At 31.8% G+C, this 16,414-nt stretch overlaps 1 protein-coding gene and 1 long non-coding RNA gene across 4 annotated transcripts in view; one reads left to right on the top strand and one right to left on the bottom strand.

Annotated features, from left to right (window-relative positions):
• Cen (cerebellar degeneration-related protein 2-like) overlaps positions 1 to 16,414 on the bottom strand; it is a 127,774-nt gene that overhangs the window by 55,271 nt on the left and 56,089 nt on the right. The window contains exon 1 of one of the 2 annotated variants that reach the window (XM_088231956.1): positions 688 to 1,423. The exons of the other annotated variant lie outside the window; for it this stretch is intronic. Within the exon in view, the coding sequence (XP_088088082.1) occupies positions 688 to 763 (76 nt within the window). The 5' untranslated portion in view covers positions 764 to 1,423. Of the gene's footprint in view, positions 1 to 687; positions 1,424 to 16,414 lie in introns of those variants that run through there. 2 annotated transcript variants of the gene reach the window in all.
• Positions 704 to 13,071, top strand: LOC148278045 (uncharacterized). Of its 2 annotated transcripts, none has more exons than XR_015823302.1 (2): positions 704 to 1,513; positions 12,529 to 13,071. It is a non-coding gene; the product is annotated as an uncharacterized LOC148278045 (long non-coding RNA). The 2 variants fall into 2 exon arrangements; XR_015823301.1 differs by having other exon boundaries at positions 704 to 1,581.

Here is a 16,414-nt window from a genome sequence, read left to right as displayed (position 1 = left end):
ATCTTAATAATGAATCCAGATACTGTTCTTAAAATATTACCTAGGCAATGATAATAATCCTTATACCTGCAAGTGTTACTGGGTCAAGGTTAAGCGTGTTTGGAAAATCTAGTATAAGCATGTTTCTATTGTATCATCGGATGGGGAACGTATTTTGTACAACTTTTTTTTTTTACAATTTTGTTAAACAGATCTTGAATTTTAATTTAACAATGTGAATTTTAAAGTATTTACAGTTAAATTTCAGAAAGCAGACAGAAGATGACTGGAGTCGCTATGCGCTTGGAAAATCAATATCTCGGGCGACACACTGACGTCTAAATAGGGGTGAGTAAAATTAAAGAGGGTGAATCGGAGTACATTTCAATAACTTTAACATGACGCGATATTTTAAAATTAAAATGATAACAACTAAGCAGTAGTAGATATTACATACACATAATCGATTACACTTTAAATACATAACAATCATGTTGAAATGTCACGTGCTTTGTTTGGTTTGATGTTTTATCAATGAATGTTGTTTTTTTAAAACACCACTGTTAACGTTTAAACATCTTCATACGCCTGCTATTAAAGCATTTATGATGCTCGGATGAGGTAAAGAGAGTAAAAGTGTTCGAATCTTTGTTTTTAATCTTAGAGAAGGGACAACTTGTTCGGAATCTATGAATTTTTGCTTCTTACCATCGAGCATGTATCTAGTGTTATCAGCATCTTCGTCCAGAGCAGTCCGCCCGGACTTGCCTCCGATGGCACTCATGACGGGTTTCGGATATCCAGTTTAGAAATCGGAATTTCGACGGCCGATTCCGCAACTTCTCGCCGAGTACCTACCGAGAGTTACGATTATCTTTAACACTGAAAAGTAATCGGCGCATCGGATCTCATTTCACCGATTCAAACAACAGCACTGTTTAGATCGGTCAGCTGGATCTGTATCGAGGCACTCGCGAAGGGAAACGAGAAACAACGGACTATCGCAGCGGAGGGGAGGTCAAATTTAACATCCGATCGGAAAAATGTGATTTGTTGCCATTCGGAGGCGGTATCAAATATCAGTCGCGGATTACAGGCGATCGCGTCGTGTAGCCAGTGCGAGCGCTCGGTGATTACTAGCACCGGCCGTGATAACCGCTCCGCGACAGCCGCGCGGATAATTGAACAATTCAATGTCAGCTGCGGCGAGAAAAAACAGGCTAGATGGCCAGCCGCAGCGGTCGGGCGGCCGTATCGGGTTCACGGCTTATCTCGCGAGACCTCGCGCGGGAAGAAGACAGACGTCCGCCACCCGCTCCGAGCTGCCAATGCGGAGCACGGGACGCGGGGCTGTGGGGAACGTCAACACCGCGCAGTGGGGTGCGGGAGGTCCTCGGGCGCATGTCTCGGAGGAGGGCGCACTGCGCACGCGCCAGCCGCGACTCGGGTCGAAAGTCGGAAGTCGAAATGCACTGCTCGAGTGACAGACGCAGCGCGTTCCTGCTGCCATATTGAAAGGGTTAAAAATATTTAGGTACTCGAACTTATGACGTATAATTAAATAAACACGTTACTTGCGCGAAGAAAATGGCACGTCAGTTCGTAAGTAATAGTTTTCCGTGCCTTTAATTGGATAGAAACTGTGAAAAACAAAACAGACATATCTTTTTTATGGAATAAATTACATTTTTTTATTTTTTTAGTTGCCAACTAACGTCGCATCTAATGTATCTACGGTAATAAGTTAAACGTTAAGATAATATAAAAAAATAATATATTTATATCTCTTTTTTACATGAATATTTTATTATTTACTTAATCATTCAAAATTACACTCGTTTAAATATTAATGAACTTATAAAGGCCTTTTAGGTTATGCCCGTGTCGAACCATAATAATTAACAATAAAAAATACATAGTAAAATTAATAGGATTTTAAATCATAATGACATTTGATGTAATAGAAAAAGAGGTATTTTTTTTTTTATTTATTTTTTTTTATATTTTTTTTTTATTTTTTTTTATTTTCTTTTATTCAGGAAACATACAGTACAGTTACAAAGTTTAATATTTTACACAATTGGACTTAATTCTAATGGACCAGTGAAGTTTCCATATTAAAAAGCAATTAAATCTAATGTTAATTATGAAAGTATAAAAAAGAGAAGGAAAAAGAAAACATAAATGAAAGTTGTTTAAAAATTTAAATTTAAGTGAAAAAAAAATATATTTTAAGGTTTGTAGTTTGTAGTGAGTATTTACAAATGGAAATAATATTAAAATGAAGAAAACTTGTAAGAGTAATTAAGAATTAAGAATGGAAATAAAGAATGAAAAACATACTCAGATGTAAAAATAAAATAAAATAGTAATAACATTTTTTTTTAAAAAAGGAAAAACATAAACACATATTTATTTTAAGGGATTCAAAGAAACGATGAGAAGAATCTTTAAGTGAAATATAAGACAGTAAATTTAAATTTAGGTCAATTTAAAAAACATCTTCAAAATTAATGACACATTATAGTAAGAGCAGCAATATATTGATTTTATTAACATATATAATATAAGTAATTAAAAGTAGTTTAAAAGTATAACAAGTATAAAAACATGCCAATGGCAGCAGAGAAAAAAGAAAAAATAAAGAAGGAATAACAAGTATGGCAAGTAATCATTTAAAATTTGAAAAAGCAATATAAGGAGAAGATTTTAAACCAAGAGAAGTCGATAAAATTTCATTAAAGCGATTTTAGAAGTAATACAAAATTTCAAAAGAGAAATTTAATTTATAATAATAATATGAATGTATGTAATTTGAGTGATATAAGAGAAAAAGGGACCAACCGGAGTTTTATTCAAAAGTTTTCAATACACTATTTTTAAATAATTGTTTTTTTAAATAATTGATACAGGTATAAGGTATAATTTTTAAATAATTGATACAGGTATAAGTAATAATTAATAAAATTCCAAAGAATACAATGCAAAAAAGAAAATCAGATATAAATATTAAAATATAAATTATACAAATTTAGATTCATACATAATCAAATTTACTAAATAATAATATCATTGAAATCAACAAAATAATAGTAAAATATAGTAATATTGAAAAAAATAATAATCATAGTATCATTGAAATCAATATAAAAAGAATATTTAGAAACTTAATTTAAATGATGATTGAGATATAGCATCTCTATCTTTATGTTATCTCTATTTTATTAAATTGTGAGAGCAACAAAATATTCATTATATTTTAGATAAAGCTAATAACGGGTCTATTTTTTTGTAAGTGTATCAAACCCGCCAAAACTCATATTGTATTTTAAATTATCTACTCGTTTGCCTTTGAGTGATTTCGTAACATGTTTCAATATAGAACTTATTGTCGGTCTGAAAAAATATCAACCGACAGATACAAGCTATATTATGCGTCTTAATAGATCAGAAACAATTGTGTCAAACTTTCTACTTAATTGGTTCTCTTTGCGGCCTCAAGACGGTCAAAACCCACCAGCGTTCAATAGTAAATAACTATCTACTATCTAGATTTATGAAATTAGTCAATCGATTTTTTTAAACGAAAATTGAAAAAATATGTTTTTATTGCAAATTACAGAAAATTCGAGATGACGAAATAACAAAAATTATTTTTTAAATATCGTAAATCTTTTCATATGCACACAGAAGCAATTTTTTTTATTAACTCGGATAATTAAAAATAAGTTATCAGAATGTCACGCGTATCAGCCTGCAATAGCACACACGGCGCGCGGCATGGCGGCTGTCTGTATGGGCGGTACGTCTTTATACAACTCTGTCCCTGGCTGACTCATGCAAACGCCACTGTTTTTTTTAACAGAGGCGAAATGTTTTTTTTATCTGTTTTAATTTTTAAATTTTTCCGCTAGTTATGATTTCAAAGATTAAATATAAAATATTAAACAAAAAAACAGATATTTTTCCATGATTTTTAGTGAACAAACTAATTTTAAAGCTATGTTTATTTACAGAAATTCATGGAACTAGTACTCTGTAAAAAAAATAAAATTGAGAAACCGATTTTCCGGTATAGCGGCATTTTCTTTTTATTTATTTTGTATGTTTATATTTTCTATGTTGATTTTATAAAAAAATGTAAAAAAGGAGCGACTTCCAATTTTTAAAGGAAAATAAAGCACTAAACCTCTCAATCATAATTAAATGTTTCCATTAAACCACTCTTACTACAAAACATGCAGAATTCTGAGCATTCTTTTATCACAAAACATAACTTAATGACAGGCGACGGCGACGTGGAAGCAATTTGTTAGACGGCTAACTGTGAAACTGGCTTCGCGGTTTTAAAAACTGATTGAAAATTTTATAACGCACTTTAATAATTTTAAAGTTTTTTTACCACTTTATGGCAGTTTATTATTATGAAAATATGTGCATTTTCCGTTAAATAAAGTTTTTATATTTATTTCCTATGTGCATAGCCTTAAATTATAATTAAATATCAGTAATCAAAAACAGAATTAAAAAAATATTTCTGATTCTGTTTCTGTATAATAGTATTAAAATATTTGCATACTCGTTTCAAAGTTTTTTCTCAAATGACAGGTCGATAATTGTTTATTACGTTAGCGTTTCGATGACTTCATATTCAGCACAAAAAATTATGTCAATAGCATAAATAATTGTAGAGAATTCAGCTAATTCGTATAACAACAAACACCCACATTTTTATATAAATATTACACACTTGGTAGCGGTGGGCCTGTTTTATAGCATATTTTGTGGATTTTTAATATTTTGTTTTAGAAAATAGGTTATTATGGGAAATGTCAAAAACTTTAAAAACTTTGTTTGATATATATTTATTTATTTATTTATTTACTGGAAGGTAGTTCATTATACATTATTTGAGACATACGTCCCAACTCCATGGGACTAAATATACTGTGTTGAGTTGGGACGAGCAATTAGTTAACACAGACACATGAGTATATTATCACAAATATTATATAGGATTAGAAACACAACAATAATAAATATATGGCACATCCATATGGTAAACAGTAAACTCAAAGATTCTGAAAATCACCAAGGAGTTTCCCACTCAAATCCCTCCCACTCAGGAAAATCCAGTCCTTAACTCGTCTCTTAACAATAGTTTTTGTCTGTATATTTACTCCATTACATTATTGAATTATATCTATCTTTTTTGGGACAACCAACCTGCTTTTAATATACCTAATAACCGAATAATAATGTTAAAAACAACTTATATCTTCTTCCTCGATGGCGCTACAGTCCAAATCGAGCCTTGGCCTCCTTCAACGTTTGCCTCCAAATCCGCCTGTTCTCAGCAGACATTTTTCAATTTGCAGCTTGTAGAAGCTGTGCTGCATCTTTTTGACGTCATTCACCCACCTCAGCCTGGGTCTTCCAATACTTATTTTACTCCTGGATGTCTTGTAATAATTATTTTAGGCACTCGCGTATTTGGCATTATTTGTACGTATCCAGCATGTCACGACCTAAGCAGTTTAATGTGTGTTGAGATACAAAGGGCTTCGTAGATGCTGTACAATGTGGCATTTAGACTAATGCGCCACTCTTCTCTATCTTTCACGGGACCACAGATTCGGCAAAGAACTCTCCTTTTAAATATGTCCAGCACTTCAGCAGACCGTGCTGTCAGTCTCAGTGCCTTCCACCCATACGCCAACACAGTCCTAATAATGGTATTTTACAGAGTAATCTTCGTTTTCCTGTGGCCGCTTGAAGACTCAAACACGGGCAGCAAAGATTAATATGTTATGTTGCCCGCCAATATTCGTTTCTTTATTTTTATGGTTAAATAAATTATCTACGCTATTCAAAATTTGCAGGAAAAAACGAAACTGGTCAATTGAATAAATCTGGAAGTGAAAATAAAATACTAAGCCACTATTTTAAAATGTAAACGTTGGCCTAGCCGAATGCAAATAGATTTAATCCAAAATGTGTTGATTTTTAGATAAGTGATAGAAGATATTAATTGATTTGAAAATAAATGTGGTGTAAAATATTATTATTAGTTATATTTTATTACTAAAAAATACAGATATTCAGTGTTTGTGATGCTTCGATTCAATACATTTTTTAAATCTAAAACTTGTATACCAAGTGTTGTAAATGCAGTAGTTTTTTTGTATGGAGTGATTTATTTTACCTTCACCATTTTTTATTTTAAATACAGGTCAAAAACACTACAGTTTACATAACAAACATCCACATTTTTCTCTTTGGAAAAATTTATTAAGGGGAAGGGAAGTAAAGTATGCAAAATATGTACTCGTACATTTTATTTTTTTTATTTTATTTTATTAACATAAACGGCAAATCTGCATGGTGCAGGAACTAAGTTTTACCCACCTAAGGTACGGAAATAATTTTAAAATCTATCAAATGCTTCTTTACATATGTTTTATCGTAATTTAAATTATTTAAAAAAAAAAAAACATCATTTCTCAATTCGCAAGAATGACGACATTATTTAAATTAATTCAATACTTTTGTGTGCTTCAACGTGTACAATATAAACAACCAACCTGTTCTCAATATGAAAACAATGTCATTGAATGTCGAAGTAATGTCAAAAGTCGTGTCAAAAGCTATCGTACTACGAGCATATAATTAAATCTTATTATATATTAATCGCGCAAATGAAAATTTTACTAAAGAGCTATCTTATTACATAAGTAGATAAGAAAACATAGTTCATTGCCTTTTTCTAAAACAGTTTTTTTTATAAAAAAAGCAAGGTTAATTGTTAATCTAAACTTGAAAATAAGGCAAAGATTGGTGAAATGTTATGTTTGGTCTGTATTGTTGTACGGCTGTGAGACTTGGACTCTGAAAGTGAACACTATGAATAGGCTGGAGGTTTTTGAGATGTGGTTGCATCGCAGAATGCTTAAGATATCTTGGACAGACCTGATAACGAACTCAGAAGTCTTAAGTCGAGCTAGAACGAACAAAGAACTCTCAAACACCATAAAAGTTCGTAAGATTTCATATCTGGGACTAGAAAGGTAATACTTGCTTCATTTAATTTTGAAAGGCAAGATTCAGGGTTACAGAGGGGCTGGAAGAAGACAAATCTCCTGGTTGCGAAATATACGAGACTGGACTGGCTTCAGGACTGTGGTGCACAGTCCTGAGGTGACAGAGAGATTTTTGCCAGAGTGATTACCAGCGTTGAGGATACCTAACAGGGCACTTAGAGAAGAAAAAGAAGGTTAATTGTAGTTTTTCCAATCAACAACGGAGAGATATTATTTTCTATTGTACCTCTGACAACTATTGAGATTTATGATATATTAATTTATGACACAAATTATTTTTGGATACTGGTTTCGAGATAATCAACCCTCGCTTCGGGACAAAAATAAGAACCTTTACGCTATACGTATATATGATTCAAAATATGACAAACAAAGAAAGATAATAAAACCGAAATGCAAACTTTCCATTGTTCCTAATGATAGGTTGATTGACCATTATACAACAAAAAATATCGAGATACGTTTCGATCGGTGTACTAATTCAGTGTCTTATGAGCCATATGTCCGGATAAGCGAATGATAATTATAATGATTAAAAAACAATCAACGTATAAATGTATCTAGATACACGAATGAATAAATTGATAACAGTTATAAAAAAGCCTTGATAATGGACGATGAAATACGATCTGTAACACAACTTTTTGCATCAATAAGAAAACAACTAGTAATCAATAGACATAACACAACGTACAATGAATTATTTCATTGCAAAAAGATGCAAATTGACTCTATTTTTAATCAAATTAAATTAAAGGCTATTCCCAATATCAACTCATTATTTTCCTATTGAATTTGTAAGTTGGTAAGTATTAATTTATTTTTAAATTAGTGTAGTACTGAAGTTAAAGGGAGTGGCAACATATAACGTATAGCTGGTGGTAACCGAATATTGTCATCAATATATGACTTCTGACTAATCACTAATCATAAATATATGGCTTCACGACAATCATTACCGATGTAATGTTCGAATACTGTGTTAATATCCTGAGTAATTAAAATATTTACAAAATTCACCGTGTGCTATCCTATATTATGTGATAAGGAACTTCAGACATACTGAAAATTAGATACAATAAATGTTTTTTTGCGCGCGGTAAAATTGGAACATTAAATTGTATGGCAAAGTTTCCTTAAAATGTACTACAAAAATAATAAACGATATTTTTATAAGAACGGGCTACTTTGAACGACTTCACTGATTTATATGAATCGACCAATGATAAGGGAGTTATGGGAGATTATTGACTTGTTTGCCGTCAATGGATCAATGCGCAAAACTGATCGAGAATAAGCGAAAGAGAACCGTTGACGTCACATGCGGTATTCAGAAATACATGACTTTAAAAAATCATAGCGCTGATAATACGAGATATAATTTTTTTTGCTAAGTTTAATTATTTTAACCTATTTTTTAACGAATTATTTGATTCGGATTTCCAAAGTAAAATTTAGTTTTCCTAGTTGAAATTTTTTAGACCATTAATGTTTTTATAGTGTAATTAAAAAGCAGCAGGTATGTAGCTACAAATACAAACAAATATAAACTATTTTAAAATTTAATTTTAGAACATTTTTTTTATCTTGCGTGTGATAATATTGTAATTAATAAAGCATTTAATCGTACCATATTATCTAATCAAATTTTGTTAAGGTTTTTTTCAACTACTAAGTTAAATGCCCATTTGAATTTTTTTTAAACTAACAGAATAGTTTTATGATGATAAACAAATATGTATTTTTGAACCTTAACATTTTAAGCTGTTCTTATATCCAGTTGAGAAAAATATAACACGTAAATGTCTTAAATGTATTTAAATTTATTTCAACAGAGAGGGAAAACATTTTTGAGAAGGGAATATGGAAGTCTAGGCATTTACATGGCTTATAACCTGTCATTGGCTGATTTAATTCCTGTAAATGCCTAGACTTCCATATTCCCTTCTCAAAAATGTTTTCCATCTCTGTTGAAATAAATTTATTTATAAATAACTCCTTAGGGAGGAAATCCAGCCAGTCTGCAAGCATTTGGACATACTCAAACATTGTTGTCTTAAATGCATTTGAATCAAATGAAAAAATAATTAATGAATTATTACGTGTGGGAAAATTGACAGCCCCTTCGAAAGTACTCTTAAAAACGTTTATTAAATGTGAAATACTTCACACCACCTTTGATGTATTTTAAAATACAAGTTTTGTATATCTTCTATTTTGAAAGAAAGTAATGTCAATATTTATCTATTGTAGATTGTCTGTATATAAGACTCCTTGAACGCAGTTGGGTTAAAAAATAATCTCTGAAGAAGGCAATTTTCATTTTATTCTGTCAATTAAACTATATATCTGTCAATCCTCACCTGTAAATGACAGGACGGTCTGTTTCAAAAAATGTATGTCTTTGTCAATTGTTATACTCCTTTTATGTAAACACCAATGCTAAAACATTGCTTGCGGTAGGCGCAACTAAGTGTTACACAGAATGCATACTCTCAGGCGTTTCTTTTGAGAGGTCATTCGTCAACAAACGTTCGCTTGACATCGCTTATGTTACACTCATTGCATAATATGATAATTAATCTTTTAAAATATGTAACTTCACAAATAAGTTTTGAATTTATCTTTCATACGCTTCATTTCATTTGTGTAATTCCAGGAAACACGTAGCTCGGTTTGCTTATTAAAATAGTTGATTCAAAATGTATTGTCAGTAAAAAAAGGGTGTAAATAAACATTGAGGTATATATCTAGAGCAAGCACGAGCGTTTGAAATATGGTCCCTCAACTTGCGGCCAATTGGCATATTATGTTTGATAGAACGGACTTTAGTCCGTTAAAAGCAGTCCTCGGCCACTTTTGTCTTCTCGCAATTACTAAAATGCCTATATGTACGCTAAGAAACTGCACAAATCAATCTAGAAAAGCGATGGTTAAATCTTTCATCGGTAAGTAATGTTCTTATCTTAATCAATACTATTTTAAAATACCTATTTTAATGTCGAAAACGTCTAATTAACTAATATGTTACCAGTACTTATTATTCGTGTGTTATCTCTAGTCTTTGTCTTACTTAGTTAGTCGGGCGAATAGTGAAACGACAAACAAAGGTGACGCGTAAGCGGAAGGGAGTGACATACCAAATATAACTTACAGTAGACCGATGTAAACAGTCCGTGTTTTGTACTGTACTACGTGTTTTGCTTGCCAAAGTCAACGTGATATGACGTGACGACACTTGCTTCCTCCCTTTCCTTTGGGGTTGACTTTTTAGCTCGGATTTGTATGAAGTGTCATCTGTTTATATTATATCTCAATGTAAATAATGGGGATTTTTAGCTATATTTTAATATTTTTTACTAAAACTTAAAAACGGACTTTTTTATTAGAAAAAAATACCTGGATACATTTAAATACGTTTGATAGTTTATTGTTATGTAGCGATTTCTTCGACACTAAAAAATAGTTAAAAGGTATCTAAAAAATAATAACAGTTAAATAAAAAAGCAATGCAAAAAAAAGAATATGAGACAAACAGTTGATACGAAATTTTAATTTAAAAATGTGTTTTTGGACTGGTACCTGAAGCGTAAGACTAATCATCTTACCATCATGTAACAAAAATGATTAAGATGCACTGCGATTGGTGTTCTAATGCAGCGCCCTATGCACGATTAGGTTCGGAAAGGTCATGATGATGATGAGGATGTAGGTATAAGTTTTTTCAATAAGAAAAAATAAAAGAAATTAAAAATACACTCTCGTGTGCACAATTATAAACAATTATCTTATGAAGATTTTTAAACAGTTAAAACATGGATATTACATTTAAATCCGTAAAAATACATTTTAAACTGCCTTCAAACCCTGTCTATCAAATCTATTTACCCATTTATTAAAGGCTTTCACAAAAAGTAATATTATTGCATAAGTTTTTTAATGTCATATTTTTTTATATAAATCTGCAAATTCATCATTCCTAAAATATAATTCGATGATCACATAATCATTTACACACGAAAGACTTCATAAAAAACACATACTTTAGAGTATGTTAATAATGAAAGTAATGGGCATTTTGTTTCTTTCACGTTTGTGGTTGTTTTTTTTATTTAATTAAATAATAATTGAAGAGTCAGGTGCGAAACTATTATATTATAATAGTTAGAGAGATCTCTAAGTTATTGCTCACGATTACTGTATCTTTCCATTCATCCAAACTGAGTGTGCACGTATTCTCTTACACTCTTCATCTTATCTACGAAAACATTTCACATAGTATACTTATTTAAGATTTGAAACGATTGGACTGAGGAAGTGAACTCATGTTTTTTTTAAATCCATATAATTACGCTTTATCCGACAGCTTACCTATTCATTTTTTACTCGTTCAAAAACTGTTATCATAAAATCTTAATTAAACAGTAATCGTAAAATCTAAATTCAACTTACAATATTTTAAGTCTGTTCAAATGTTTGTAGACAAAAGACTGGATATCTCCGCCATATTTTCTTCTCTAATGGGCCTACCACACACTCGACGAGTGGCATTGTAAGTAGCGAGGAAAGGAGGCCGAGACGTAGTGTGGCAACATTACTCGTCATGCCGCACGTCATGCTCTTCGTCGAGCCTACCGCTCCCTATTTTGTCGGTTTTTGAGCGCGAGTCAAAGGACCGGCAATATGAGCGCGAGTGGTTGGCCACACAATCGCGCGGTTGCAGTACGCATCGAGCGCTCACACAAGACGCACGCGTCATATTTGAATGGTGTATATTTCTTTGTATGACATTAATATAATTAGCTATACTAAAAATGCATAGGGTGCACGCTGTCACAGTTTCATCGTCCATTGTATAGAAAGACAAATGACAAGTGAGGAACGTCGCGGTTAATTGCGCGAGTAGAGCAGTGTGTGGGCGGAGAGGGCAACATCGGGCGAGAGGGCGGCAGCGCGAGGAGCAAAATGAGGAGTAGCGCAAGGAACATAGTGTGGCGGGGCTATAAAATGTTCTCCATACCTGCTGTAATTTGTCACATTAAACTTATTTAAAATTTGAAATGATTGCACTGAGGAAGTGTACTCGTGTTTTATTAAAATTCATATAACTACGCTTTATCCGACAGCTTACTTATTCATTCTTTATCCGCTCAGAAAGTGTAATCATAAAATCTAAATTTAACTATAATCATAAAAATAAAATTAAACTTTAAACCGGAAATATATCCAGCACTGTTGATTGGTTGATTGGCAAGAACTTTTGATGTAGTCCAAAGTGGTTAATTTTAATAAAATTCATTTTCGTCCATTTTCGATAACTTCACTTCACCGTCAATTAAACGCTATAATTTTTACCGCGTGTAAGAAAACATTGTCATATCCGATTTCCAGTAACACAGAACTTCCTCAATTACTAATAAGTGTCCTTTTTTTTACTCTTCTTTTCTAGGTACTGCAGTGCTTTCGAAATGTTCGCCGCCGGACGAGCGAACTCCTTCGTTGTCCCACTTCATCATAGCGTCCCGAGTCTATTAAAACTCTAAGTGATAACACTATCACATATTCAAAAACCGTTTTAAAAACCGAGGGTCTTCCTCGCTTTTTGTTTTCGTTTTGCTCGTACTTAAAACGAAAAAAAATGACAATTATCAAGGTTATTCAACTATTCATTCTTATTTTATAAGACGCAATTTTATTTGAATTTAACTCTTTTTTCTTCTTGCACCGAGTGACTTCACTTGTTTCCAAAATTAAAGCAACACTTGGGTGGACAACGTTTCGAGACTGATGAAAGAGTGCAGGAAGCGGTCACCAAATTCCTCCACGGACTGGCGGCGGACTTCTTTGAAGCTGGATTCCAAAAGTGGATTAGTCGTTGACAAAAATGCGTTGAAAAATCTTGTAATTATGTTGAAAAATATTTGACAGATTAAGCTTTTCAATGATGTGTTTTTCAGTTCAAATAAAAAATGTCTTAAACCTGAAGAAAAAATTGAGAACCTTATTTTTTACACAACCCTCGTATACAAATTCCAGTATAATTTGCGTTAAAGGTTTGGATAATTAAATTGATTTATTATTTATTCTTTTTTTTCCACATAACAATAATTAATAATAAAAATAATGTCACTTTACTGGGGTTAATCAAATGGTTTCATTTTAAAATTCATTTTTACAGGGATTTCGTATTTTATTTTAGTTTTACATTGAGTCTCAGCGGGTACGGGTAACGTTTTTCTAGTCAAGACTAGATTGCCAATTTTCCTGCGAGTTGCAGGCCGGAATATAAAAAAAATCTTGACCTTGAACAAAAACCTGCTGACAGTATTTTAACAAATAACCACTCCCTTAATATTGAAGATGAAATCGAAATATTTCATTTAAATAATAAAACTATGATTAGGCTGAAAAATAGTTAAGAAATTAAGCTTTTCAATGATATATTTTTCAGTTCAAATTAAAAATGCCTTAAACTTGAAAAAAATTTGAGAACCTTATTTTTTACACAACCTTCGTATGAAGCCTAAGTGGAATCTATATGTTGTGGGCAACAGGAAACCAAAATGCCATAAACAGATGACAAAGACTGTAAAATAAAATATTGAAGTTAGTATTTGAACCTTCCTCATCTAACAGCAACTAAAGACCGCTTTAAACAAATTAAACAATCAAACGTAACAGAACTTATTCAACTAGATTCCTTAAAATTTATTCGTAAATTTGCCACTGATGTTATTGTAGGCAAAGATCTAAAATTTGAAAAAAAAATGTTTTACACACGGACACAATACGAGAATATCAAAACAATATCACGTACGACATTTTAAAATGCGACAAGGACACTCGAGACAAATAAACAAGGGACTGAAATTATACAATAAACTACCAGACAAAAGATTCAGACAACCTTTACAAAATATGTTTTAAATTTTATCATTATCAATAGAACATAAATTTAAAAAGAAGAATTATTTTGTTAAATTAATGTAATCCGTAAGGGTTTATAAATTAATTACAAATTCAAAATAATAAAAAAAACATTTACTTTAAAGAACCATGCAATAATTACTGTACTTGCCTCAATATATTATACGTACATCAGAACCCCAGTGAAACAATTATCTTTCCTATTTTATTAGCCGGTTCGATTTCATAAACATGGTTTTTAAAACCTCGAGGCAAATTAAATAATTATGAAAACCGCCGAACGAAAAGACAAAAACACTGTTTATCCAATTAAGTAATTCCCACGAGATAAAACATAGATTATTTACCTGTCGTCTACCTATTGCTAACTTGTGCACTAATTGTCCGTAGATTCGTTTTAGTTACCTGCGTAATGAGACCATTAAGATGATTGTGTAATAATAATGTGGTACCTTTGTAATAATTGAACAAATTACCTAAAATAGCACTCATTATCAGAGTTATGAAATTTTGGAATATTATTATTTATTTTCTTTGTCGTTTGGAAAAACAATATTTTTTATCACATTTATTTACCGTTCACCTTTGAATGTTATCTTCATCTTAGAAAACAATACATGTTTATCTTATTTGGTTTTATGGCTTAGTCAAAAACGTAATAAATCATATTTGATAATTTTACTTATTTTATCAATGCACAAAAAACGTATTTACAAAAATAAACAAGTATTGATTGGTCATTTTTGATTACCAAATTAATTAGTAAGTTGTTTTTCCCTGGACTGGCACCTGAAACGTAAAACTGTTCACTTTACCTTCCTGAAACTGATGATTGAGATGCGCTGCATTTACTTTACCCATGTAATGCCCTATGGACGGAGATGGACCCTAGATCAGATGCGATTCAAATTTTAATACCATTTCCTGAAAATAGTAAATAACTTGTGCTAAAAAAATGGGAATCGAGTTGTGAGAGAGTGGTATTTGAACCTTGAATCTTTGAACATGATAGTTTTGTGGATCCATGAATCCACAACACGGTTCAAAATCAATATTTATTTATTTCACATAAAACTATTTTCAATATGAACACCTCACTGGGCATAACCCGTTTTGAGGCATTCATTTACATTATTTTGTAGGAAGAAGACTATCTCTCGGCTTGGGGTTCACTTACATTAATAATAAAATTGAAGGACTGTAAAATGGGTGCAAAACGTGAATTGATAAGAGTTTATGTTACATTTAAACGGTGAAATGGGCGTGAAGAAAATATAAATCTAGTGAAAGGCTTCATGAATGAATAAAAACTAATAATTAGCAACGAAGATGCCTAAAGACGATTAATCTAAAGAGATAGCATTTTTATATCTTCCATTGTTAGATGCATACATGTGTACGTACTCCTATAATGTGTGTAATGGTATAAATGTTTGGATAAAAAGTCTTTCTCACATGCTACCACAATACGACTACATCAGTCCACGCAGATTGAATACTTTGCAGAACAAAACACAAACAGGAATAGCATAAAAACTGAGGTATATATACATACAACAAATCGACAAGAGAAACTGTTTATATAATGAAGGAACTCGTAATTATACACATCGATTGGAAATGCCATTTCACCAGTACCATTGTACTCTACAAGTGAATGGATATTAGTTATTAGTTAATGCATTAATTATTATTGTTTTATGGTTCACTCTCGTTTCCTCTCACGCATCAGACACTATCTATCATCATTGACTTCTACAGCAGATTTGTTGACAGTCTGCAAGGCCGTAAAACCTCGATACATTGTACTCAAAGCCTACTAGAGAATGGGATTAAGCGCATTCATTATAGTGACCGACTGAAGTTTCTGGTTTGGACAATTTTTCGCCGAAACCTGCGGTCGGGATATGCCGGATTACGTTCGGCTGTACAAGGGTGCATCTTTCGGCTCGTGACTCTAAGTTCTCGTGAGTTCTAAGATCGCTCATATTTATGTTTTTGTGATTCCTTAATACTTAACAACTTAAAGTTCCTATGGCGTACATTGAAGAACTGTTACATATAAGTTATTTATTTATTAACGGACTTAGTCCATTAAAAAAATGGCAAACACAAATCTTTATAATACATACAGGCACAATTGAAATTTAATACAAATAAAGAAAATTAAAGCTAGGACAAAAAATTAAAAAATATTTGCATAGTTATATGCACTGAATGGATGGTATTTAATATATCTGTGGTTATATGTATCATTGTGCCCTTTTATTTTATTGTGTATTTTATTTAACACGTTTCGATTTCGGCCAAAACTAGATCAGAAGCAGAAATTCGATATTTATAACATCAGAAGTCAAAATTTATATTCATAATTCTTTTTTATGTAGCAGTCATTGAAAACACGGTAT

The sequence above is a fragment of the Micrasema longulum genome, unplaced genomic scaffold (genome assembly GCF_059751315.1).
Source record: "Micrasema longulum isolate JH-2025_06_02 unplaced genomic scaffold, ASM5975131v1 h1tg000937l, whole genome shotgun sequence".
NCBI classification, from domain to species: Eukaryota; Metazoa; Arthropoda; class Insecta; order Trichoptera; family Brachycentridae; genus Micrasema; species Micrasema longulum.
The sequence above is the reverse complement of the archived record's forward strand: the minus strand, read 5'-3'. Positions and strand labels throughout refer to the sequence as shown.